This window comes from Oncorhynchus nerka, linkage group LG26, assembly GCF_034236695.1.
Source record: "Oncorhynchus nerka isolate Pitt River linkage group LG26, Oner_Uvic_2.0, whole genome shotgun sequence".
In the NCBI taxonomy this organism is placed as follows: Eukaryota; Metazoa; Chordata; class Actinopteri; order Salmoniformes; family Salmonidae; genus Oncorhynchus; species Oncorhynchus nerka.
In genome coordinates this window covers 5,965,287-5,989,660 of record NC_088421.1, presented here as the reverse complement: position 1 = coordinate 5,989,660, position 24,374 = coordinate 5,965,287, and the positions used below count along the sequence as shown (strand labels likewise).

At 44.6% G+C, this 24,374-nt stretch overlaps 2 protein-coding genes across 2 annotated transcripts in view; both read left to right on the top strand.

The window, feature by feature from the left end:
* Nucleotides 1-157: 157 nt before the first annotated feature.
* itga2b (integrin, alpha 2b) lies at nt 158-16,329 on the top strand. Its single transcript, XM_065010029.1, has 31 exons — nt 158-449; nt 2,040-2,170; nt 2,339-2,436; nt 2,825-2,996; nt 3,889-3,938; nt 4,140-4,185; nt 6,587-6,706; nt 6,966-7,010; nt 7,352-7,395; nt 7,486-7,551; nt 7,712-7,764; nt 7,938-8,013; nt 8,511-8,646; nt 8,957-9,142; nt 10,155-10,200; nt 10,339-10,446; nt 10,971-11,026; nt 11,129-11,280; nt 11,645-11,755; nt 11,914-11,981; nt 12,157-12,304; nt 12,541-12,633; nt 13,046-13,125; nt 13,440-13,520; nt 13,890-13,995; nt 14,235-14,387; nt 14,610-14,708; nt 14,989-15,105; nt 15,326-15,427; nt 15,611-15,733; nt 15,981-16,329. Exons 1-31 carry the CDS (start codon nt 268-270, stop codon nt 16,101-16,103), a joined length of 3,171 nt encoding a protein of 1,056 aa, XP_064866101.1. The 5' UTR covers nt 158-267; the 3' UTR covers nt 16,104-16,329.
* A 338-nt stretch (nt 16,330-16,667) lies between these two features.
* LOC115110127 (protein FAM171A2-like) overlaps nt 16,668-24,374 on the top strand; it is a 69,272-nt gene continuing 61,565 nt past the window's right edge. Inside the window, exon 1 of the mRNA XM_029635515.2 lies at nt 16,668-17,131. Coding sequence (XP_029491375.1) covers nt 16,966-17,131 — 166 coding nt within the window. The 5' untranslated portion in view covers nt 16,668-16,965. The remainder of the gene's footprint in view (nt 17,132-24,374) is intronic.

The window sequence follows — 24,374 nt, the reverse complement described above, 5'->3', positions numbered from 1 at the left end:
TCACAAAACAAAAAGTCCTATCTGCAGGAAACAGTTAGTTACACTCCACTCAACACAATGCAATGAGAGCCGCAAATACATTTTGCCTAGCAAGAAAAAAATCCTTCAACTCACATCAACAACTCTGCCCTATCTATGACAGCCCTCTCGGCATTACTGTGTAAGTTCCCTGACTTGCGAGAAACAACTGAAGATAAGAATTACTCACATAGGACGAAGACATTTGGATTCCAGTTTCATTTGCAGTGAGGGAGACATAGAAGAGCTATGAAAAAGATGGAGGAACACCGGATTCATAGATCAATACAAATGATGGGTCTCCTGCTATTTGCTCTCCCACATTACTCTGACACCTTAAATCTAAACCTGGTTAACTTCACTGAGTTCTCTGGCCCCGAGGGAAGCTTCTTTGGCTTCTCTGCAGATTTCTATCAGTTTAGCAACAAAACGTGAGTATTGCAATATACTATTTGGTAAGTTTTGGCTTTGCTTCATTCAGTAGGCTTTGCATCATTTTTATGGTATCTGTTAAACTACACTGTATAGTTAAAAGTATGTGGACACCCCTTCAATTTAGTGGATTCGGCCATTTCAGCAACACCCGTTGCTGACAGGTGTATAAAATTGAGCACACAGCCATGCAATCTCCATAGCCAAACAATTGCAGTAAAATGGCCTTACTGAAGAGCTCAGTGACGTTCAACGTGGCACTGTCATAGGATGCCACCTTTCCAACAAGTCAGTTTGTCAAACTTCCGTCCTACAAGAGCTGCTCTGGTCAACTGTAAGTGCTGTTATTGTGAAGTGGAAACATTTAGGAGCAACAATGGCCCAGTCGCGTAGTGCTAGACCACAGAAACTCGCAGAACGGGACTGTCGAGTGCTGAAGCGCACAGCGCGCAAAAATTGTCTGTTCGCGGTTGCAACACTCACTACTGCCTCTGGGAGCAACATCAGCTCAGGAAGTCTTTGTTGGGAGCTTCATGAAATGGGTTTCCATGGCCAAGCAGCCGCACACAAGCCTAAGATCACCATAAGGAATGCCAAACGTCGGCTGGAGTGGTGTAAAGCTCGCCTCCATTGGACTCTGGAGCAGTGGAAACGCGTTCTTTGGAGTGATCAATCACGCTTCACCATCTGCAGACCGACAGATTAATTTGTGTTTTGCGAATACCAGGAGAACGCTACCTGCCCAATGCATTGTGCCAACTGTAAAGTTCGGTGGAGGAGGAATAATGGTCTGGGGCTGTTTTTTATGGTTTGGGTTAGGCCCCTTAGTTCCAGTGAAGGGAAATCTCAACACTACAGCATACAATGACATTCTAGACGATCCTGCGCTTCCATCTTTGTGGCAAAAGTTTGAAGAAGGCCCTTTCCTGTTTCAGCATGACAATGCCCCTATTGACATCCAGGCTGTATCAGAACCGGCGGTTATTGAGAGGCCCAGCGTCGTCCGGGTTTGGCTGGTGTCGGCCGTCATTGTAATTAAGAATTTGTTCTTAACTGACTTGACTAGTTAAATAAAGGTTACATGTAAACATGTCAACAACAACAACAACAAAAATTGACAAAGCGAGGTCCGTACAGAAATGGTAACTCGAAACCAGTGTTGAAGAACTTGACTCTCCTGCACAGAGCCCTGACCTCAACCCCATCAATCACCTTTCTGATGAATTGGAACGCCGACTGCAAGCCCGGCCTAATCGCCCAACATCAGTGCCCAACCTCACTAATGTTCTTGTGGATGAATGGGAGCAAGTCCCCGCAGCAATGATCCAGCATCTAGTGGAAAGCCTTCCCAGAAGAGTGGAGGCTGTTACAGCAGCAAAGGGGAGAACAACTCCGTCTTAATGCCCATGGTTTTGAAATGAGATGTTTGACCAGCAGGTGTCCACATACTTTGGGTCATGAACTGTATATGCTGGTATTACTCTCATATTAAATTGGGCAAGGTATATGGAATTTGAATGGCTTTTCATTAGATTCTTGTCTGAAATCCCAAAGAGAATATTTGAACCATAGTATTTTCTGTCCCACAGCATCAGTGTTGTGGTTGGGGCCCCTAGAGCCAACACCAGTCAGCCAAGAGTCACTGAGGCCGGGGCTGTGTATCTCTGTCCCTGGGCACAGACAGGAGGGGCCTGTACTACCATGACCTTTGACACAAAAGGTCAACCTTTACTTATGATAAGTCCTATTCATGCATTTCTCAATGTTTTCTAAAGCTGTGAATATATTATCATACTGTAGATCAGTAAGTAAGTAAAGAAGATATTTATTTATTCTGGGCTCAATTACAAAAAAGGTTGACAAACTGAGCTGTCTGATGTAACTACAGGTGATGAGGTTTATCCTCACCAGAACTTAGTGATAAGCTCTTCAAAGTCCCACCAGTGGTTTGGTGCTACTGTGCGATCCTCCGGAAACTACATTGTGGTGAGTTTTCCCAGCCGTTGTGGCACAATACTGTTACCACTCTCTCACTATTTGAATTCTCATAAACCAGTCACTCATTTTGCTGTGAGTCTGAAGGCTGCTGTATACAGTCACTGTGCAGTATAGAATGCATCAGATATCGATCCTCTAAATCTTTTACAGAACCCCTCTCCCTCCCTCAATTTATTTTCCTTCCTCTCCCAACCACCGATCCCCTCTCTCTTTCTACCAATGTGTGTATGCCTCTGCTCCTTCTTAATTTGACTTTCTTTCTCTCGCGGTCATTCTCTTCATCACTTTGTGTTACCCTTCTCTATATCACGTTCCTTCTCCCCCTCTTTCTCTTTCTCTCCTCCTTTCTCTCTCTCCCTCCCTCCCCCTACACCAGGCCTGTGCCCCCCTGTTCCACTGGAACGTAATAGACGTGGGGGAACGTGAGGAGGCCCAGAACACTCCAGTGGGGACCTGCCTAGTGTTGAATACACTGACGGGGGAAACAGTCAACTTCTCCCCCTGCAGAGACGTCATGACTGAGAAAAATTACAAAGCCCTGAAGTACAGTAAGAGATATTAGTCATGCCAGTAGTACCTGTACAGTACAGTAAGAGATATTAGTCATGCCAGTAGTACCTGTACAGTACAGTAAGAGATATTAGTCATGCCAGTAGTATCTGTACAGTACAGTAAGAGATATTAGTCATGCCAGTAGTACCTGTACAGTACAGTAAGAGATATTAGTCATGCCAGTAGTACCTGTACAGTACAGTAAGAGATATTAGTCATGCCAGTAGTACATGTACAGTACAGTAAGAGATATTAGTCATGCCAGTAGTACCTGTACAGTACAGTAAGAGATATTAGTCATGCCAGTAGTACCTGTACAGTACAGTAAGAGATATTAGTCATGCCAGTAGTACCTGTACAGTACAGTAAGAGATATTAGTCATGCCAGTAGTACCTGTACAGTACAGTAAGAGATATTAGTCATGCCAGTAGTACCTGTACAGTACAGTAAGAGATATTAGTCATGCCAGTAGTACCTGTACAGTACAGTAAGAGATATTAGTCATGCCAGTAGTACATGTACAGTACAGTAAGAGATATTAGTCATGCCAGTAGTACCTGTACAGTAACAGGTTCCTCTGTTGTCCACTCAAAACTTAAAGGCTGCATTTATACATGCAATCCAATTTTGATCTTTTGCCACTAAATGTTATTTTGACCAATCAGATTGGGCAAAATAACAGAATTGGGCTGCCTGTGTAAACACAGCCAAACAAGCATCTTGTCAGAACTCTTTTAGTAATTGAGTATCATTCTCACTGCTATGCCACAAAACACCTTGGGTATTCCTTCTTAAAATAGCAGTTGACTTCATGTTCAAACGTTTGCCTGCTGGTCATTCTTTCTACTCTGCATGTTTTCATCTTTGATCCTAATCTTGATTCTCAGCTACCGACAGACGATACTGTGAAGTGGGATTTAGCTCTGACATAACAAAGGTGCCCGCCCTCCAAACATTTCTCATCAAACTTTTTCTTTTTGACTCATATAATGTTATATACTACACAGCAATGTACAGTAGCAGAATAGATAAGTTAGATCCACATAGTTTATGATACTGTAAGGTAGTAATTACACCAACAGTGTTATGATACCATCTATAACAATAATTTGATTTGTTTCTTGGTGTACTATTCTAGGAGGGAAGGCTCCTTATCGGTGCTCCTGGAGGCTACTATTTTCAAGGTAACATGTGCCATCTGGTGCCATTATTAGCCTGGTTAAACTAGATTTCACGCTACACCTGAGGTAAATCTACCTGGGCATAAAATTGCTGGGGCATAACATTTGCTGCCGGGGCATTGGAGCTGGATGCCACACTTTCTGAGGCTGCTGGGGATGGGGAGTTGGTTGCTTCTGCTGCTGGGGCATTGGAGCTGGATGCCACACTTTCTGAGGCTGCTGGTGGATGGGGAGTTGGTTGCTTCTGCTGCTGGGGCATTGGAGCTGGATGCCACACTTTCTGAGGCTGCTGGGGATGGGGAGTTGGTTGCTTCTGCTGCTGGGGCATTGGAGCTGGATGCCACACTTTCTGAGGCTGCTGGGGGATGGGGAGTTGGTTGCTTCTGCTGCTGGGGCATTGGAGCTGGATGCCACACTTTCTGAGGCTGCTGGGGGATGGGGAGTTGGTTGCTTCTGCTGCTGGGGCATTGGAGCTGGATGCCACACTTTCTGAGGCTGCTGGGGATGGGGAGTTGGTTGCTTCTGCTGCTGGGGCATTGGAGCTGGATGCCACACTTTCTGAGGCTGCTGGGGATGGGGAGTTGGTTGCTTCTGCTGCTGGGGCATTGGAGCTGGATGCCACACTTTCTGAGGCTGCTGGGGGATGGGGAGTTGGTTGCTTCTGCTGCTGGGACATTGGAGCTGGATGCCACACTTTCTGGGGGAGGCTGCTGGGGGATGGGGAGTTGGTTGCTTCTGCTGCTGGGGCATTGGAGCTGGATGCCACACTTTCTGAGGCTGCTGGGGGATGGGGAGTTGGTTGCTTCTGCTGCTGGGGCATTGGAGCTGGATGCCACACTTTCTGAGGCTGCTGGAGGATGGGGAGTTGGTTGCTTCTGCTGCTGGGGCATTGGAGCTGGATGCCACACTTTCTGAGGCTGCTGGGGGATGGGGAGTTGGTTGCTTCTGCTGCTGGGGCATTGGAGCTGGATGCCACACTTTCTGAGGCTGCTGGGGGATGGGGAGTTGGTTGCTTCTGCTGCTGGGGCATTGGAGCTGGATGCCACACTTTCTGAGGCTGCTGGGGGATGGGGAGTTGGTTGCTTCTGCTGCTGGGACATTGGAGCTGGATGCCACACTTTCTGAGGCTGCTGGGGGATGGGGAGTTGGTTGCTTCTGCTGCTGGGGCATTGGAGCTGGATGCCACACTTTCTGAGGCTGCTGGAGGATGGGGAGTTGGTTGCTTCTGCTGCTGGGGCATTGGAGCTGGATGCCACACTTTCTGAGGCTGCTGGGGGATGGGGAGTTGGTTGCTTCTGCTGCTGGGGCATTGGAGCTGGATGCCACACTTTCTGAGGCTGCTGGAGGATGGGGAGTTGGTTGCTTCTGTTGCTGGGGCATTGGAGCTGGATGCCACACTTTCTGAGGCTGCTGGGGGATGGGGAGTTGGTTGCTTCTGCTGCCGGGGCATTGGAGCTGGATGCCACACTTTCTGAGGCTGCTGGTGGATGGGGAGTTGGTTGCTTCTGCTGCTGGGGCATTGGAGCTGGATGCCACACTTTCTGAGGCTGCTGGTGGATGGGGAGTTGGTTGCTTCTGCTGCTGGGGCATTGGAGCTGGATGCCACACTTTCTGAGGCTGCTGGGGGATGGGGAGTTGGTTGCTTCTGCTGCCGGGGCATTGGAGCTGGATGCCACACTTTCTGAGGCTGCTGGGGGATGGGGAGTTGGTTGCTTCTGCTGCCGGGGCATTAGAGCTGGATGCCACACTTTCTGAGGCTGCTGGGGGATGGGGAGTTGGTTGCTTCTGCTGCCGGGGCATTGGAGCTGGATGCCACACTTTCTGAGGCTGCTGGGGGATGGGGAGTTGGTTGCTTCTGCTGCTGGGGCATTGGAGCTGGATGCCACACTTTCTGAGGCTGCTGGGGGATGGGGAGTTGGTTGCTTCTGCTGCTGGGGCATTGGAGCTGGATGCCACACTTTCTGAGGCTGCTGGGGGATGGGGAGTTGGTTGCTTCTGCTGCTGGGGCATTGAACAAAAATGGGGTGGACAAACGCTAAAATACTAAGAACAAGAAATATAAAATGTCACCATACATGGTTCTTAGGCTGGTGGCTTCCGTAATTATGGTGGCTTCCATTATTTCATTGTTCAACACTCCTAGGATAAATGTATCCACTAATAGCCCTGTTGTTGGAACGTCTCTGGGAAGGTTGATGATGACTGAGCATGATTAATTATCATATTGTCATATAGTCTCGCCAGACCTAGGGCAACAACATGTCAGAACATTGTTAAAGTGGGAGGCAACCTGCCTGCTTAATTTTACTAATGTTACTGAAAATATTATGAAATAAATATGTATAAACATTACTAAAGTGTCTTCTCCAAATAATGGTTGCGGTGTTTAACCTTTCTGTTGCAGGTCAGATCATCAGTGCAGGACTGCCTGACATCGTCGACAGTGCCAAGAGCCAGAATGCCAAACCTTATGTGGCAGGACAAACCCATTCCCCTGAGACTGGTGGATACGATCATTACCATGGTAAGAGGGTGACACGCAAGACTTGTGGTCTAATGCAATGGTTTTCAAGCCTCTTCTCAGAGAGGCCAAGATGTTTCACAATTCTGTTGCAACCCTGAACTAGCAAACCAAATTCACCTAATTAAGTGCTTGATGATTAGTTGTATCAGGTGTTCTACCCCGAAGAGAGGTTTGAGAACCACTGGCCTAAAATATTCAGTACAAAGATATTCAGTGACATTCTTCTCAGTTCAATAAACCCGAAAGGTTTCGCCAACAGGGTATTCTGTGGCCACTGGCGAGTTCACTGGAGACTCAATACCAGGTGAGAAAGTTCCCGTCAAAAGTGTCCACACAACCAGATAATTACTAGCCCGGTCCCAGTTTGTACTATCATTCCGACTCATTGTCATGCCAAACATTTATTCATGTTTTGCATGACAAAGAATGGCAAGAAAATGGAATATTAGCACATAGAGCGGTGCCCAGACTAGAGAATAAGTCTTCCTACGTTTTATGTGCCTGGTGGTGATTGTAACAGCTGTACAAAACCTTCAAACATTTGTCAGTAAGATACAAAAGGTTGAAACATTTCTCAATAATGAATTCATTAAGTCTGTTTTACTGTGTTTTAAATCCAGTACAAGTATTTCTTTTCTGTTTCAGATTATGTGGTTGGAGTGCCTAATGATCGCAACACAGCAGGCTCAGTAAGGGCTCCCAATGGCGTTATGATCGTTTACTTTTCATATTCATTTATTAGAGAGTGATCTAAGCTAATGTTGTGGCTTTGTATCCAGGTCAAAATCTATAATGGACACACACCTGGCTTTTTGGGAGTTAAACGCACATTCTTAGGCTCTCAGGTGAGACTGCATTTCCATCATTTCCATCACATTTGATTTTGATTGACTTGTTTACAGGAGAGTGATGAAGAAGTGTCTGTACAGATATGCCTTTGTGTTGACATCTGAGTCATGAGCAACGTAAGTCCACTCAAAACCACATGCAAATTTCATCTTGCAGGTGGCCTCTTACTTCGGCCACAGTGTTGCAGTGACTGATATTAACAATGATGGGTATGTCAGAACTCTCACACTTACTTTTTTTTTGTCCTTGATCATGGAAGTAATTAAACATGAATTAACCACCTGATAACATCTAAGCCACTGGTTGTTGGCTTGGTTTCAAGGAACCATGAAAGAGAGCTCAAATGTCCAGCCATTCTTGCTCTGTCCTCTGTCCACTACAGAATAGACGACATCCTAATCGGGGCGCCCCTCTTCATGGAGCGTGTGTCGGGCCAGCAGTTGCAGGAGGTGGGACAGGTGAGTGAAAACCTGATGAGTCCTGTGTGTACTAGCACATAGGAGCATAGTGTGCAGTCTAGCACATGGGAGCATAGTGTGCAGTCTAGCACATGGGAGCATAGTGTGCAGTCTAGCACATGGGAGCATAGTGTGCAGTCTAGCACATGGGAGCATAGGGTGCAGTCTAGCACATGGGAGCATAGTGTGCAGTCTAGCACATGGGAGCATAGTGTGCAGTCTAGCACATGGGAGCATAGTGTGCAGTCTAGCACATGGGAGCATAGTATGCAGTCTAGCACATGGGAGCATAGTGTGCAGTCTAGCACATGGGAGCATAGTGTGCAGTCTAGCACATGGGAGCATAGTATGCAGTCTAGCACATGGGAGCATAGTGTGCAGTCTAGCACATGGGAGCATAGTGTGCAGTCTAGCACATGGGAGCATAGTGTGCAGTCTCCATTCACCTTTTTTTATACCCAGCTCTGAGACAATGGATGTGTGTAATCCTTTCCCAGGTGAGTGTGTACCTGCAGAGAGAGCGCTCCACCTTCCACTCCAAGCCAGACCAGAAGCTGACAGGTTCCCAGTTGTACGGACGCTTTGGCAGCACCATCGCCCCCCTCGGTGACCTAGACAAGGACGGTTTTAACGGTGAGGCTCTGATATACAATCATTTGACTTACAATATACATATCTTCCCTTCTAATATAGTAACTGCCTCAGGGGCAGCAGAATCAGTAGTATCTGATTTTCTGGGTAACTTAAACAAGGAATGATATTAAATGTGAAAATATCCTCTTCAAAACACTTTGTTTCCGAAAGGAGATTAATCTTTTAGTTCATGATTCCCTCTTGAAATGCTACATTTTCTAATGGTGAGGAATGCTTTTGTCATAGCAGTGTTTCAATGCACTCCGTCCGTGGATCACTCATCACTATAAAGTGTTTCTGTCTCTCTCAGATGTTGCCGTGGGAGCCCCATCCTCGGGCGTTGAAGGGAGGGTTTTCGTCTACATGGGGACTAGTGATGGACTGTCTCCCCAGTATACCCAGGTCATCGAGAGTCCCTTCCGGTCCCTAGGCTCTCCAGCACATTTTGGCTTCACCCTGAGAGGGGCCACTGACATTGATTCAAATGGCTACCCAGGTTAGTCTGAAAACGAACTCTTCTGGAAACTGTAGACTTGTTTACCTTGATTTAGAATAGATGTGGATTTGATTATATTGGGTGTTGTGTTTTGACTTTGTGTTTTGACTTGAAGTATTTGATTCTAGCCCCCAAAAAACGTGAAATAATAATCTCATCAAGATTTGAGAAGTTATGGAACAACAAACCTTACCCCGGCCAACAATTCCCAACAATGTCCCTACCTCTCTTGTTAAGCCACAATGTCAATCCTGCCAAGACCACTTGGAGATGTCAACCTGTAAGATCAGGTGGAGGTCACTCTCTTCCCTTACAACTCCACAATCAGCCTCTGGCGCAGTTCAACAACAGCAGCAGCAACGATTTCTGTTGTCTTTTTCATTGTAGTTGACTACTACCCAAGGCCACTACTTAACAAAGTCCTTTCAGTCCCAGTAAAAACGTCCTCTGACGTGTTGTTTGTCTCCTGTCCCCCTGGAAACGAAGGCAAAGTTTCTCGGACACGCGAGAGAGAAACAGAAAGGTCACTCATCCAGTAGAGTGACCAACGTTTGTCGGGGGAGAGCACTAAAATGGAGATACATTTAGTGTCCCTTGGAGACTAGTGAACTACTCTCAACACAGCAATGCTTTTTGATGTGCAACACCTCTGGCTTTTAAAGACACTCACGGCGCTCTTTGTCTCTTGTTCCCCCAGTGAGCCTGTTACAGTTCAACTCTTTAAGACAAATTGGTCACTGTGAAAACTTCAGCTGACCTCTTTCCCTGAAAATAGTTTAGTTTCCGACTTTAAGTTTCTTAGGAGTCACTGTGATATGAAAGCAGAGGTCGTGGCTGTTACCAAAGGGCAATCAATCCCACGGACTATTTTTTTGATAGCACTTTCTCATGAAAGGGTGTCAATCATGTCATTTAAAAAAAAAGCTGTTTCATGACTTTATATTTCTTATGTTTCAAGACTAGAAAAATAAGAGCTTGCAACTTGTTATTGTCAATCTTTGTTGCCTCACAGATCTAATTGTTGGTGCATGGGGAGTCAATAAGATTGCTGTGTACAGGTACAGTAGTGTGAGACAAACAAACAGTTTATTTGTTACTTTAAATTAACTTGAGAAATGTTATCTGGAGCAAGATTAACATTTGCATTCACAATGTACCCACACCGTCTATTCTCTGTTTGTGTGGGGTGGTACCAGGGCTCAAGCCGTGGTGATGGCAAAGACCCAACTTTCCCTCTACCCTGACTTCCTGAACCCAGATGTGAAGGAGTGTCAGCGCCCCACCACCAACGAGCCTGTGGCCTGGTAAAGATTATTCTCATACCAGAGTATCATACCATTAGTGTGGGCATTATCCATAGCCGTGGGGAGTTGTTTGGGGGTGCGGGTGCTGTGTTAATTATGATGTATATTTGATATTTTTGTATTTTCAAGGGGTGGGGGTGCTGAAAAAACATTTTGCCTGCCCTACAAACACTATATCGGTCCGCTAATACAGCACTATTAAAGGTCCAGTGCAATACTTTTGTGACAAAATTTCTTTTAAATCAATATGATTTTTTATTACAATTTTCAGGGGGTGCTGCAGCACCCAACTGGGAAGAACATTTATGATGGACAAATGTTGGTGGGCACGGCAAACATGCACGTGTTGTCACTATGCAGAATTGCTGTAGTATCCTAAGTGCCAAACATTTGATTAAGATGTGTGACATGTCTGGACAGTTCCTGGTTGTGTTAGACTGATCTTTCCCGTGATGATGTGTGAATTTGTTCTTGTAAATTCAGAATGGCATTATGACTGATGCGGTCTGTCTCTCTCCTTACAGCTTCACAGTCATGATGTGCATTAGTGTGTCTGGCCACAGCATTCCAGAGGAGATAGGTAGGAGACGCATACTGAAGTCATTTATTCCTGTGGAAACATACACATTCTCCTCGAGTTTGAGTTTTCTGTTTGTTCAAGACACTAAATCCACTCTTGTAGTTCTAGATGCAGAGCTTCAGCTGGACAAGATGAAACAGACAATGGCCAGGAGGACCCTATTGCTGCAGACCAATCTGCCCCAAGAGTATTTTCAGCTAACCATTCAGAGAGATGTGGGAGTGGTCTGCAGGAACCAAACCGCTTACCTACGGGTGGGTTGCTTGTGCCAGTTTAGCCAATTTATAGACCTGTATTTTGGTTTACAATGGTCAGTGCTCAAAACCTGAAATAAAACCATAATGGTGCAGCAGTTTTCTTATCAGGCTGATGCCCCCAAGTGGCCATTCACTGAAGTGACACTACAACAGGCTCCAATCACAATACCATTAGTAACCTCACAAAAAGGTTGTGAACACTGCCATTGTCAGTGGCAACAGACAAACCTGAAAGGGGAATAGATTTATATTGTCTTAACACTACGTGATCCACTAAGCTGCAGTAGATCTTTACTGAATTTCAACTGAATTGAGGGTTAATTGCATCAATGTCAGTACTGCGTCCTGTCTCTCTTTCCAGCATGAGTCCGAGTTCAAGGACAAGCTCAGCCCCATCTTCATATCCTTGAACTACAGCCTGTCCAACTCCCAGGAGGCCATGCTGCATGGCCAGAGAGCTGTGGTCGCACAGGTGACATCACGCATTACATTCTAAATGTATTAAAACATTTCCATTTGCAAAGGAATAACATTTATACGTGGTAATTACACAGTCGAAACCTATGAATTAGCGTAGGTGTTTGTTTCCTTGGGTATAAAAATGTGTGTATGTGTCTGTGTGTTGTGCAGACCAGGATCATTCTGGACTGCGGAGAGGACAACGTCTGTGTCCCTGACCTGAGGCTGACTGCTGAAGCGTGAGTGTCAAACTCCCCTGAGTTCCTCATCACTCAGTAGTGTCATCTGTTTTCTTGGTCATTCTACATGTTCAGGATTTTGACCAAGTAAGGTCTCGTGGGATCAGTGTGCGGAGAAAATAGGGTTTAGCATGTTATTCCGGTCTACTAATACAACCTTTTGACCCATCCTCAGAGGTACTGACCGTCTTCTGATAGGGGATGACCACCCTGCCCTGCTGGTCATCACAGCAGAGAACAGAGGAGAGGGGGCCTACGAGACCGAGCTGGAGATACGCCCACCAGCCAACACACACTACCAGAGTATGGTGACTGACAGAAAGGTGACTGTGACTCTCCTGCTCATAATAAAAGGGAATTGTTAACAGAGTGGCATCAACTGTCCCACACCTGCAGGAAAAACTATGAGCCCAGAGTTTTGCTGGTTAGGTTATTTGGTCAGCATAGCCTACCGGCCCTACGTAAAACACACTGTCTGCGTCTGAAATGGCACCCTACTCCCTATATTGTGCACTACTTTTGACCAGAGCCTCATGTCTGAGTGTGCCATCTCTCCCAGGGCTTCAGCAAGTTGATTTGTGCTCAGAAGAAGGAGAACCAGACGGTGGTGATGGTCTGTGAGCTGGGGAACCCTATGAAGCAGGGCCAGAAGGTAACCACCATGTTATTAAATATAGTGTAAGTAAATATCCTCGCAAGTGTCTTGCATGAGTCAGAACGGGTCATTGGAGCAGGAGCCTATCTCCTGTTTCTGTAGCATGAGGCAGCTTGATGGACAGGACACTAATCTATCACCTTAATCTCCTTAATGCTGTCTGAGTGCCAAGCAGAGACTCATTGGGTACCTTTTTTACAGTCTGTAGTATAACTTGGCCGGGGATCGAACTCCCAACCTTCCAAACTCTGGCCGGACACACTGAGTTGGCATGGAATTACACATAGAGTAATAGTGCCGTTCTGGATCTTCACTGTCAACGGATGTGGATGACATGTGACTGTGTTTGCAACAGCTCTGTCAGTCTGAATGATACAGTACAGTATGTTCTTCTCTCTGTCTGTCGTAGCTCCTGGCCGGTCTGTTCTTCAGCGTGGGGAACCTGGAGGAGGTGGAGAGTCACGTGTCATTCACATTACAGATCAAAAGGCAAGAACAACACTTTCATCCCGTCTTGTGGTTTTAATGCCTTCGATGCTACCAAGGCTTTGTTTTTGTATTTTTAATACAACATTTTAATGGGGAAATTCAAGATCACTAAAGTTAATGTTTAGTGTAGAGTGATCAGCACAATGTAAGGCATATTTAGGGTCTTTGAGATACACATGGTTTACATGCTTGTTAATCAAGTTGTCTGTATTGTAGACATTCAAGGTGTCAGCTGAAGGTTCATGGCCTCTCTAATGACACAAGGGAAATGGTCAACATTCATTCAAGCTTCTTCCTTCCTTTATAATCTCTAGCAAGAACAGCCAGAACCCTGAAAGTAACGTGACCCATCTGAGGATTGATGTCAGCGCTGAGGCAGCTCTGGAGATGCGGGGGTGGGTGGGCCTTCCTTCATTGTCCTCCAATTATATCCTCCAATTATCATCAGAGCCATAAACTGTGCTGTTTTGTGCTACCATGGAAATGAGCACTCCTCCTGACTCCTGCCTTCAGAGCTGCCAATCCAGACAAGTAGCAGACTGAATATCTAATATCCAAAAGGGATGAGTGATGTTTGCCAATTGGAAGATGTTGTCCTAATAAGAGCGTAATACAGTACAGTAACACCACGGTTTCCTCTTGTCCTTGTAGTTATTGGCTTTCCCAGGACACGTAGTTACTAATTATCACTAGGACCAGGCTAGCGTTATCAGTGTTGTCCTGTGCGTTTGGTCCACCCTTGTAGCCTGTTGTTTTTTGGACAGGGGCTCCTCTCCACCTGAGTGTGTCCTGCCCATTGCCAAGTGGGAACAGAAGGAGCATCCTGCTGACCTAGAGGAGGTTGGCCCGCTAGTGGAACACGTCTATGAGGTAACCTTTTTTATGGTTCACTCCGGAAAAGAAACAGAGCATTTTAGACATTTGTCTCTCTGAGGTTGGTGCAGTTTTAAGGTCAAAATGCGTAACATCTATTTGAAGAGTCCATAAGGCCCTTATAGAGTATGTTTTGTATATGTCATGTCATATATAAGCAAAGACAATGAGATCCAACTTAGTGAGCGAAATCTGAAAGCATGTCTTTTTGTTGTTGTTGTTGTTGAAACACTCAGTTGAGAAACCTGGGTCCGAGCACGGTCAACGCCAGGGTGCAGGTAGAGTTCCCTACCCATCACCATGGAGACGTCCTGCTCTATGTGTTCGCCAATGCTTCTGAGGATTTCCTCACCTGCCACACTGACTCCCCTGACATCGACCCATATCAGGTGAGAGAGGTAGCATGATGTGGCCCTGCAGTGTGCCAGACACCAATTCTTTCTATAGCGGGAAATAACGATGTTGTTTTTCCATGAATTATGTTTCATTTCAAAGGAAATCACTATTTTATTTTATATTTGCCTTAAATAGAAGCAAAACCAGATTTTCTATTGTTCTTTTGATGATGTTTTGGTCATATGAAATTGGAGTACACTCTTTTGTTTTGGCAGTTGGTGAAGACCGGGAATGCTACTGTTGGTAAAGTGTATAAGGTCAAACAGAATGAGGTGGCACAGCAGGAGCCTCAGCGCAAAGAGACCGTTCACGTGGTAAACAAGTGTCGCCTCACTCGATTAACATAATGACATGCATCAGTGTACTTCTGACAGCAATACAATCAAACTGTCTTGTCTTTACTTGATACTGTACGATAGGCTAGTTCCTTTTTGCTGCAATTTCAGGGACAACTTGCAATATTCTATATGTGCCACAAGAGGGGGCTAAACAACAAAATATTACATCTCACGTGGATGGGTACATTCCATTGATGTGTAATGGGGGAAACAGGTTGACTCAGTTAGGTCTGTTCCTCTCTCTATTTCTCTACAGAACTGCACCAGTGGAGATACCTGTCTGAGGTTTGTGTGTGAGGCCACAGGTCTGGAGAGAGGCTGGAGCGCTGTGGTGAAGGTGATGTCTCGACTCTGGGTACAGACCTTCCTGGAGGTGAGAGGGAGGGAGGCAAGAAGAGGGAGGGAGAGATAGGGAAAGAGAGAATCACAGTGACATATTTTCCACAACATTTTTCACTATATCTGCATTCATAGGTGTAAAGGAAAAGCGCTCAAAGACAGCTCTGCATAATTTTGAGAGAGCATTTTGTAAGATCTTACTTCTTTGACATTATTCCGTAATGATTATGGAACCCTCATTCTGTTTCCCCTAGAGGCCCTATGAGAATTATGTTCTCCACTCTACAGCACGCTTTGATGTTATAGATATGCCCTCCAAGATCCAGCCTGAAGAGCTGCCAAGTGGACAGGCTGAGGTAAAAAAAAAAAAAAAAAAAAGTTGACCCTTTCCACTAGTGTGAAGACAACACTTATTTACTAATGACATAAACGACGGACTTGAGGCACATACACAACCGTATCTCACAAAGTAACCATTTCTTCAGTAGTCATTGGACAGATTTCATTGGAGCCAGTTGACCATGTGTGTATGTGTGTAGACCCAGACCAGTGTGGTGTGGAGGGCTCCTGATGGAGAGAAGGAAGTGCCGGTGTGGTGGATTGTTGTGGCTGTGGTCTCTGGCCTCTTCCTCCTTGCTCTGCTAGCTCTGATCTTCTGGAAGGTAATGTACTGACATCGTTAAAACAGCAGGTGGCGCAAGATTGGGCCCTATAACTGGGTAGCATTTAGAAGGTGCTACTCAGCTATCATCTAAGTATCGATCACTCAGTCTTTTTTAATGATATGTTTTCTTAAAATGGAGACAATTTAGAAGGGACATAAAGGAGAATGTCCTCAATGACACACGATTTAAACCGGAATCGGGAAACAATATGTGTAAATGTAAATGTTTTGTGTTTATGCTTCAGGTGGGGTTCTTTAATCGTAACCGTCCCCCGTGTGATGATGACGACGATGCAGAACACCTAGCTGGGGCTGGACAGTCAGAATACGCTGAGATGCCCACAAACACAGAGGACAAGCAAGCATAAACAACTGCTGTATCACCCTGGTGTTTTATGTATTTATTTGGTTTGACCCACACGTTTTCCGAGTGTTGAACTGTTTCACATGGTTTGTAAATGTTGCTGTGGGCTTCTCGTTTTACTCCCTATAACTGCACATTTTCTAAAGATGCACCCTGGAGATGTTTTTTTTTAAAGGGTAACTTATAGCTGTTGCATTTTGTATTAAAATAATCATATAATCGCGATTAAACACTTTGTGTCCTTTTGAAGCCAAACTGGCATTCCAATGTTCACAGAGGGGATATCCTTGTTAGTGTGATGGCACCGGCCTGCTCTCTAAGCAACCATTGTGTTGGGGAGACCATCATGACTCACTGAAGGCTGAGCCAGCTTCCTGTTGTTGTAGAGGGGAGACCCTAGTGATAATAACACTCGGACCGGCAATCACGTGTTTATAATTAAAAAGAATAATAAATAAATACCCAGATATGGCAAGAAAAGTACAATACTTATTACACATGCTTGTTTTTTTGTTACATTGACATTTTATATGCATTTCAAAACAACTGCAAATGAATAGCGGCTGTTGTGCATGCAAACAGATAGATAGCCTACTTTTAAGTGATATGGAACACTGTGTTCTTACATTTGTAATTACACCGTCCTCCTAATAGGGTTCGAGATGGACTTATAAGGGCCCATAGACCTTCATAGGGGTCCATCTGTGAACACACTCTACTTTGGTACCATTAGGGGGCGATCACGACCACCCACTAAGCAGAGCAAGCGTCCCCTCCCACGTAGGACAATGGAATTGTGAAGCCACTCAGGAGCGCGAGCCGAGCAAGGAGTAGGCATCCGAGGCAGCGTGAAAAGGGAGCAGTCAATGCCAACCTCAAAAGCAATATGGATGAATGGCCACCTAAGTGGAATTGGTGATGTCGCAGTGAGAATGCCACCACCGCACATATCACGTCTTCTTTTTCTCTTTCTTTTTCTCGGCAATCTCTGGGAAGGACTTGCTAAATCCATTCCGGACCAGGGAGCACTTGGTGAGTTATTCGTAGAGATTCGTCAAGGTTCGAGTTGAGGGGAAAGTCTGTGATGGCGAGTATGTTAAGCTGCTATAGCTAACGCATTGGATGTTGTTATTATTTGTGCCCCTCTCAGTGATGAGGTTGTGTTATTATGTAACCGTCGCATTTATTCAGCTATAACAGTCTACGCACGAATGAATACAATGTAGTCGCCGCATGCTCTGGTCTTGTGGCTACTTCATTGCAGAATAGGAAACAAAGGATACTGAAGTGCAGCACCCTCCCCTGATGGGCCATCTGTAGGTTAAATCTGTAAATCAATCTCATTTAACGCTAGGCAATATATCCGATCAATAGCAGTTGCATTATTCCGTTACGATGTCCAATAGCAATTAGGCTATGATGAGGCGTCAGCTTAGTTCAAACTTCTATCCCTGCCCGTTAACTTTATGTAACTTTGGAAGATCCCAACTAGATCTTTTCAATTAGCAAACGGTCAATTGTCAGACACCAATGGTTAGTAGAACTCTTTAAAAAAAAATCTAAATCAATAAAATCATTCCATGCGAGAAAAATAGGCCTATAATATATTGTGCATTTGTGAATGCGAGATGGTCGACAAGCTTGTTTTGGCTACTGTCATTTGCACGCACCCATTGTTGACATTGTTCTTCTGGTTGTTGTTATGTCCCAAGAGGCCTCATGAATGACCAAAGGACATTTTATAATTTCAACCATGTTTGTTTTGGGTTCACAGGACTTTTGACACATTTCATTTATCCTGTTTCAAATCAGTTTCTCAGCAGGAATCATTTCACCATTTGATATTATTATTAATATTATTATTATTAAATAGGCTGTCCTGAGTCAGTAGACTATGGTTTGCAATTAAACAAACTGATATAGGCCTACTGCCTGTCATTGTAACTGAACAGGAGAAAAGGGGGACTTTCAAGGTGCTTGAAGTGGATGCTAATGTCAATGCTTGGTAGTGATTTTAGACCCCCTCTCCCATACAGTTCCCTATCCTTCAACTGGTCCAAGCACGGTTTAGTTCAGATACTTTCAATATGTTGCAATTCCTTGTAGATGCCTCTTTTTATAGCTAAGCAGGCTTTTAAGAAGTCGTGTCCGCTATCTATATTTCATTAGCTGAGCTGTTTCCCACCAAAGAAGCCTATTTCTGGAAGATGTGCTTATTGCTTTGGACAAGACTGTCAAGATGGGTAGAGCTTCTTAACCCATACAGGTCAAATTCAGTGTCATTTAATAGTTTAGCTTCTCTAATCTTATCTATGAATAACCATAGATTATCCATGTGAAGACCACTAGTTTCACAGACTGAGCAAACTGGTTGTGGTTGGTCTAATAGTTTGTCCTTGCAGTATAGCTATATAGATTCAACTTTCTTGAAACACTTTCAAATGGGAAATCACATCAAAGTCTCTAGCACCTTGTTGTTATACCATGCTATTACACTGTGGGTTGATGGAAAGGATCCCAACTGGAGAGACAGGAAATGTTGATTCGTTCATTTGAAGGTGTTGTCGTCAACCATATTGATTTGTCAGACGATGTTCTTTCATTACTTTATCATGGAGCTCATGACCTCCATCTCCCCTCAGAAGTAGAGGTCCCTTTGAAGCAGTCGGAGAGTTTCCCATCCGAAGCGAAGTTGAGTCGCTGAAAGAATTAGGCTTTTGTGGATTGAACTGAGGCCGATGGGAAAAAGCTGGAGTGTCTTTCTTTTTTTATCGCAGTAGAAGTTCCTTTCTTTTAACAGCTCAGTAGCTCAGCAAGAATGAGATGAATCACCACAGCCTATTAAAAAAAGTATCATATTACCAACGAAATGCTTGGTCTAGGAATTAAAAGGAAATTATTTCAGAGATCAGTGGAGGGTGATGCTGTGGACAAAGTCTAATCGTGACCGACTGTCGTCAGCTCAGCTCCTCCTGAAGATTCATATTTAGTTATGGGTAGGTGTTTGGATACGTCCCAAATGGCACCCTATGTCCAATATTCCCGGGTTAAAAGTAGTGCACTTCATAGGGAATAGGGTGCCATTTGGGACGCACGTTTTCCGGTGCACACTCTCTGCAGCATCAGTAATCAAGGCATACATATTAATGCATATACTGTTGAAACGTATTATGTAGGGATTAAACCTAGTCATGGGGATGTTCTCTATTCATCATTTAGTCTAATAGCGCAATATTCAATGTAAGCCTGATGTCCCCAGAGAGCAGGTTTGTATGGTAGAAGAGTTAAGGATACTTAGAAATACTATATATGAAAATGGTTGCATTTTTCTTTCAAACTAATTTGACTTTTCACTGACATTAGAAATCCTCATATCTGAATTATTGTCCTGAAAAGGAACTTTTGATTCCAGGTCATCTTCAGTATGATGTTAACCGTGATCTTGGTTTGTCTTAACATTATTCCATGCTGAATTCTGAGATCAGAGTGACTGAGTGGAACGTGTCTTCTCTTTGTCCTCTCTTCGTCACTTGATGTTGTTGCCATTGTAATCTGTCCATGGTGAGTCCTGCCCCTTCCCCTCTCAGTGACCTCTATGTTGTCTCCTACCCAGTTGAGGCAGTTTGTCACAAGTCCATTTGTGGCTTTCTTTTGAAGTTCGTGTTTATCTGTCTTACAAGAGCCAGGTGCTGTCTGTCATTCAGACAGAGATACTCATACGGTTGTTGATGCTTCTATGGTACGAATCCTTGATTTTTCAAACGTCTGCGGCGTATTGCTAGCTACTTAGCGCCTGAGGTTGATTTTTTTTTTGCGAGGACGGAGGCAGTGTTGCTATTGTTGAGTTCAGGGTTTATGTAAAAGCATCAGCTGTGTATACTTGCAGACTGACTGTGCCCACTGCCCAGAGCAACAACCAAAGCATGAAAAATGTGTGTTATTCTTGGGCTGTTTCTGCATGACCAACACCTAATGTTCTAATCGGTCTGACAACCTTTGCAGCCTGCCCCGGTCTGCGGTCAATAGCCGGCTGATGCCTGGCCAGGCAGGGGTCATATGTGAGCTGACTGCCATGGATTTGTGTTGTCTGTACCCCCCCCCCCCCCCCATCTTTCTCCTCACTGCCGCTGGGCAGGTGAACCATACAGGCTCAATTTCATAATTGTTCAGATTTGTAATTGTTTGGCAGAACAGTCCCTTCTGCGCCCTGAGATCTAGGTTTTATTGTGTTTTTATTGAGCAAAATTATACATTTTCTTGTTTGTTTTCTATCGATGTCATGGGGTAATTTAGTGACAGGGTGGTTGTTCTGCATAGCTACACTTCAGGGGTAGTCTGTCCATATCTATACACTGCTGCACTTTGAGCCTGTTTAATTTAGGACAACTATTCACATGAATAAAACATTTTAAAGACACGTGATCAAGGTATAAATGGATAGTTATTTTAAAATACAATCCATTTTTGGGCTAAATTGTGGTCGATTTGCAGTGTACAAATTATTATAATTATGTTTCCGGCCCCCGGACCATACGCTCCAACAAAAATTGTCGGTTGGTGTTTTATCTTTTTATACCTCCAGCATCCATATAGTCTTTACGGAGTTTTTCCTTCATTGTGGTCATTGGGGACCCCTTTTTTCTGATGGCTTAGGGAGACAAACTCTCCAGGTCATATTATTTGATGTTTAGCCACAAAAAAAAATCTTGCGGATCTTTTGAAAATCTCTAAATGTAACATCTGGTTAAATTGTGATGTGAAAATGCTGTCTCACTAATCCGTCTGGGGGAAATAGCAGGCAGTGTAGAGTCGACATACACTTATGTCAAATATGGAAGCAATGTCAAGAAGGGGTCAGTTGTAATTAGCAATTCAATCGTTTCTTTTTAATTATACATTCTACTGCTGGGAGTGGAGCTGAGACACGGGCAAATGAGTTGGTTTCTACTGAAGAGTCGTAGCCTGGTCCATGATCAGTTTGTGCTGTCTTGCCAAATCATATGGTCACAATGACCATAGGAGTTGGCAAGACAGTACAATAATGATCTAGGACCAGGCTAGAAAGAGTGGGTCTATCTGACTCACAGACTTTTGCTCTGACTGACATCCTGTATTAGGATTCAGAGCACCATGGACCAGGACCAGCCAGGCTGTTTTGCTGTAGCGGTAGCCTATGAAGGGGGGCTGGCTGTCTGCTGAGGAATTTTTGCCCAGGCAGCTGTACAGTGGGAGGAATCCGACTGTTGACACCTAACACCCTCTCTCCTCTCAGAGGAGACTAGTAGAGCTGTCTGGACATAGCATAGTAGCACAGCATAGCACCCCTTTGGAAATATAGACAGCCTAACACACCCGGCGCAGTCTGGCTACGACAGAGACACGCCCTACTCATTGAGTACTCAATCTTTTCTTTTTTTCTATAGAATGTCTTTATTGGTTGTTCTTAAAGCACAACAAAAGTCATGTCCGTACATGGATTACTTCACAGCAAAAGTTTTCCATGGTCTTTGTGTGCAGGACACAGGTTAATGGTGCTTCTTGTTTTTTTAGACCATACAGTACTGTGTATATATATAGGTGGACCGTCATTCAAGTTATACACACATGCACTTATTCTTCCTAGGCTGATGATAGCATATTTGAACAAATAGCATTCGTACTGGACATTTTGTTGACACAGGTCGCATTTTTTTTGTTGTTGAAGTCTTTTAAGACCAACAACTGTTTCTTGTTTCCGCACAATGGGTGGATCCCTGAACCGTGGCTCTTTCCTCGAATTCTTGCCTTGTGTTTTTATTTTCCTCCTAATGACAAGTTTATTCTGGAATGAGATTAATTTACTCCACAAGTGAGCCTGATGAAATCTAAACAACCTGCCTTGTCTCGAAACAAGGACTGCCAGCAAGCAATACCTAAATACACTGCTCAAAAAAATAAAGGGAAGACTTAAACAACACAATGTAACTCCAAGTCAATCACACTTCTGTGAAATCAAACTGTCTACTTAGGAAGCAACACTGATTGACAATCAATTTCACATGCTGTTGTGCAAATGGAATAGACAACAAGTGGAAATTATAGGCAATTAGCAAGACACCCCCCAATAAAGGAGTGGTTCTGCAGGTGGGGACCACAGACCACTTCTCAGTTCCTATGCTTCCAGGCTGATGTTTTGGTCACTTTTGAATGCTGGTGGTGCTTTCACTCTAGTGGTAGCATGAGACGGAGTCTACAACCCACACAAGTGGCTCAGGTAGTGCAGCTCATCCATGATGGCACATCAATGCGAGCTGTGGCAAGAAGGTTTGCTGTGTCTGTCAGCGTAGTGTCCAGAGCATGGAGGCGCTACCAGGAGACAGGCCAGTACATCAGGAGATGTGGAGGAGGCCGTAGGAGGGCAACAACCCAGCAGCAGGACCGCTACCTCCGCCTTTGTGCAAGGAGGAGCAGGAGGAGCACTGCCAGAGCCCTGCAAAATGACCTCCGGCAGGCCACAAATGTGCATGTGTCTGCTCAAACGGTCAGAAACAGACTCCATGAGGGTGGTATGAGGGCCCGACGTCCACAGGTGGGGGTTGTGCTTACAGCCCAATACTGTGCAGGACGTTTGGCATTTGCCAGAGAACACCAAGATTGGCAAATTCGCCACTGGCACCCTGTGCTCTTCACAGATGAAAGCAGGTTCACACTGAGCACATGTGACAGACGTGACCGAGTTTGGAGACACCGTGGAGAACGTTCTGCTGCCTGCAACATCCTCCAGCATGACCGGTTTGGCGGTGGGTCAGTCATGGTGTGGGGGTGGCATTTCTTTGAGGGGCCGCATAGTCCTCCATGTGCTCGCCAGAGGTAGCCTGACTGCCATTAGGTACCGAGATGAGATCCTCAGACCCCTTGTGAGACCATATTCTGGTGCAGTTGGCCCTGGGTTCCTCTTAATGCAAGACAATGCTAGACCTCATGTGGCTGGAGTGTGTCAGCAGTTCCTGCAAAAGGAATGCATTGATGCTATGGACTGGCCCGCCTGTTCCCCAGACCTGAATCCAATTGAGTACATCTGGGACATCATGTCTCGCTCCATCCACCAACGCCACGTTGCACCACAGACTATCCAGGAGTTGGCGGATGCTTTAGTCCAGGTCTGGGATGAGATCCCTCAGGAGACCATCCGCCACCTCATCAGGAGCATGCCCAGGCGTTGTAGGGAGGTCATACAGGTACGTGGAGGCCACACACACTACTGAGCCTCATTTTGACTTGTTTTAAGGACATTACATCAAAGTTGGATCAGCCTGTAGTGTGGTTTTCCACTTTAATTTTGAGTGTGACTCCAAATCCAGACCTCCATGGGTTGATAAATTTGATTTCCATTGATAATTTTTGTGTGGTTTTGTTGTCAGCACATTCAACTATGTAAAGAAAAAGGTATTTAATAAGAATATTTCATTCATTCAGATCTAGGATGTGTTATTTTAGTGTTCCCTTTATTTTTTTGAGCAGTGTATATCGTTTGACTTGCTATATAGTTTTCAGTTTGGCTAGGATACTCACAGTTCATATCCAACTTTCCTGCCCTTAGTAATGGATGAATTTCTGCTCCTTGGAAAATGTGATATTTGGAAAGGCTTCCAGTAAGAAACCATATCAAATCCTCTGTGGATTGGCATTTAAAACTAAGTCCCCTCATTATTTTCTGTTTCTATTATCTCACTTGTGTTAAGTAGGCTTCCACATTTTAATATGGATTATGTTTGAGAACAGTTGACTCATTTGGCATGTAAGCTTATTTGCCACACATACCCGTTTTATAAAAATGTCCAAGGAGAATTTGCTTCCATATTCCCAAAATACAGCACACAACGTATTTTGTAAAGAAAGAATGACTCAAAAAGACTGGTAAGAAAATAACTTTTTTTTCAACGCTCTTATCCAAAGCGATTTACAGGAGCAATGAGGGTTAAGTGCCTTGCTCAAGGGCACATCGAAAGGTTTTTCACCTAGTCGGCTCAGGGATTCGAAACAGCGACCTTTCAGTTATTGGCTCAATACTCTTACCTGCCGCTTTATGAAATTGCAAAGAAAATGCAAAACAGTTCCAGGAAATTATGGACACAACAATGTGGTCAGTTTCGCAACAACCCTTTCTCGGTGTGAGGGTGAGTGAGCTACATCGTCGCATAACCGTCATATCTTTCCTTGATTTATTATGTTAGGTTAAGGCATGATCAGCCATAATTCAATTGTGAGATACTGACACTGTACACGGTTGTTGTAT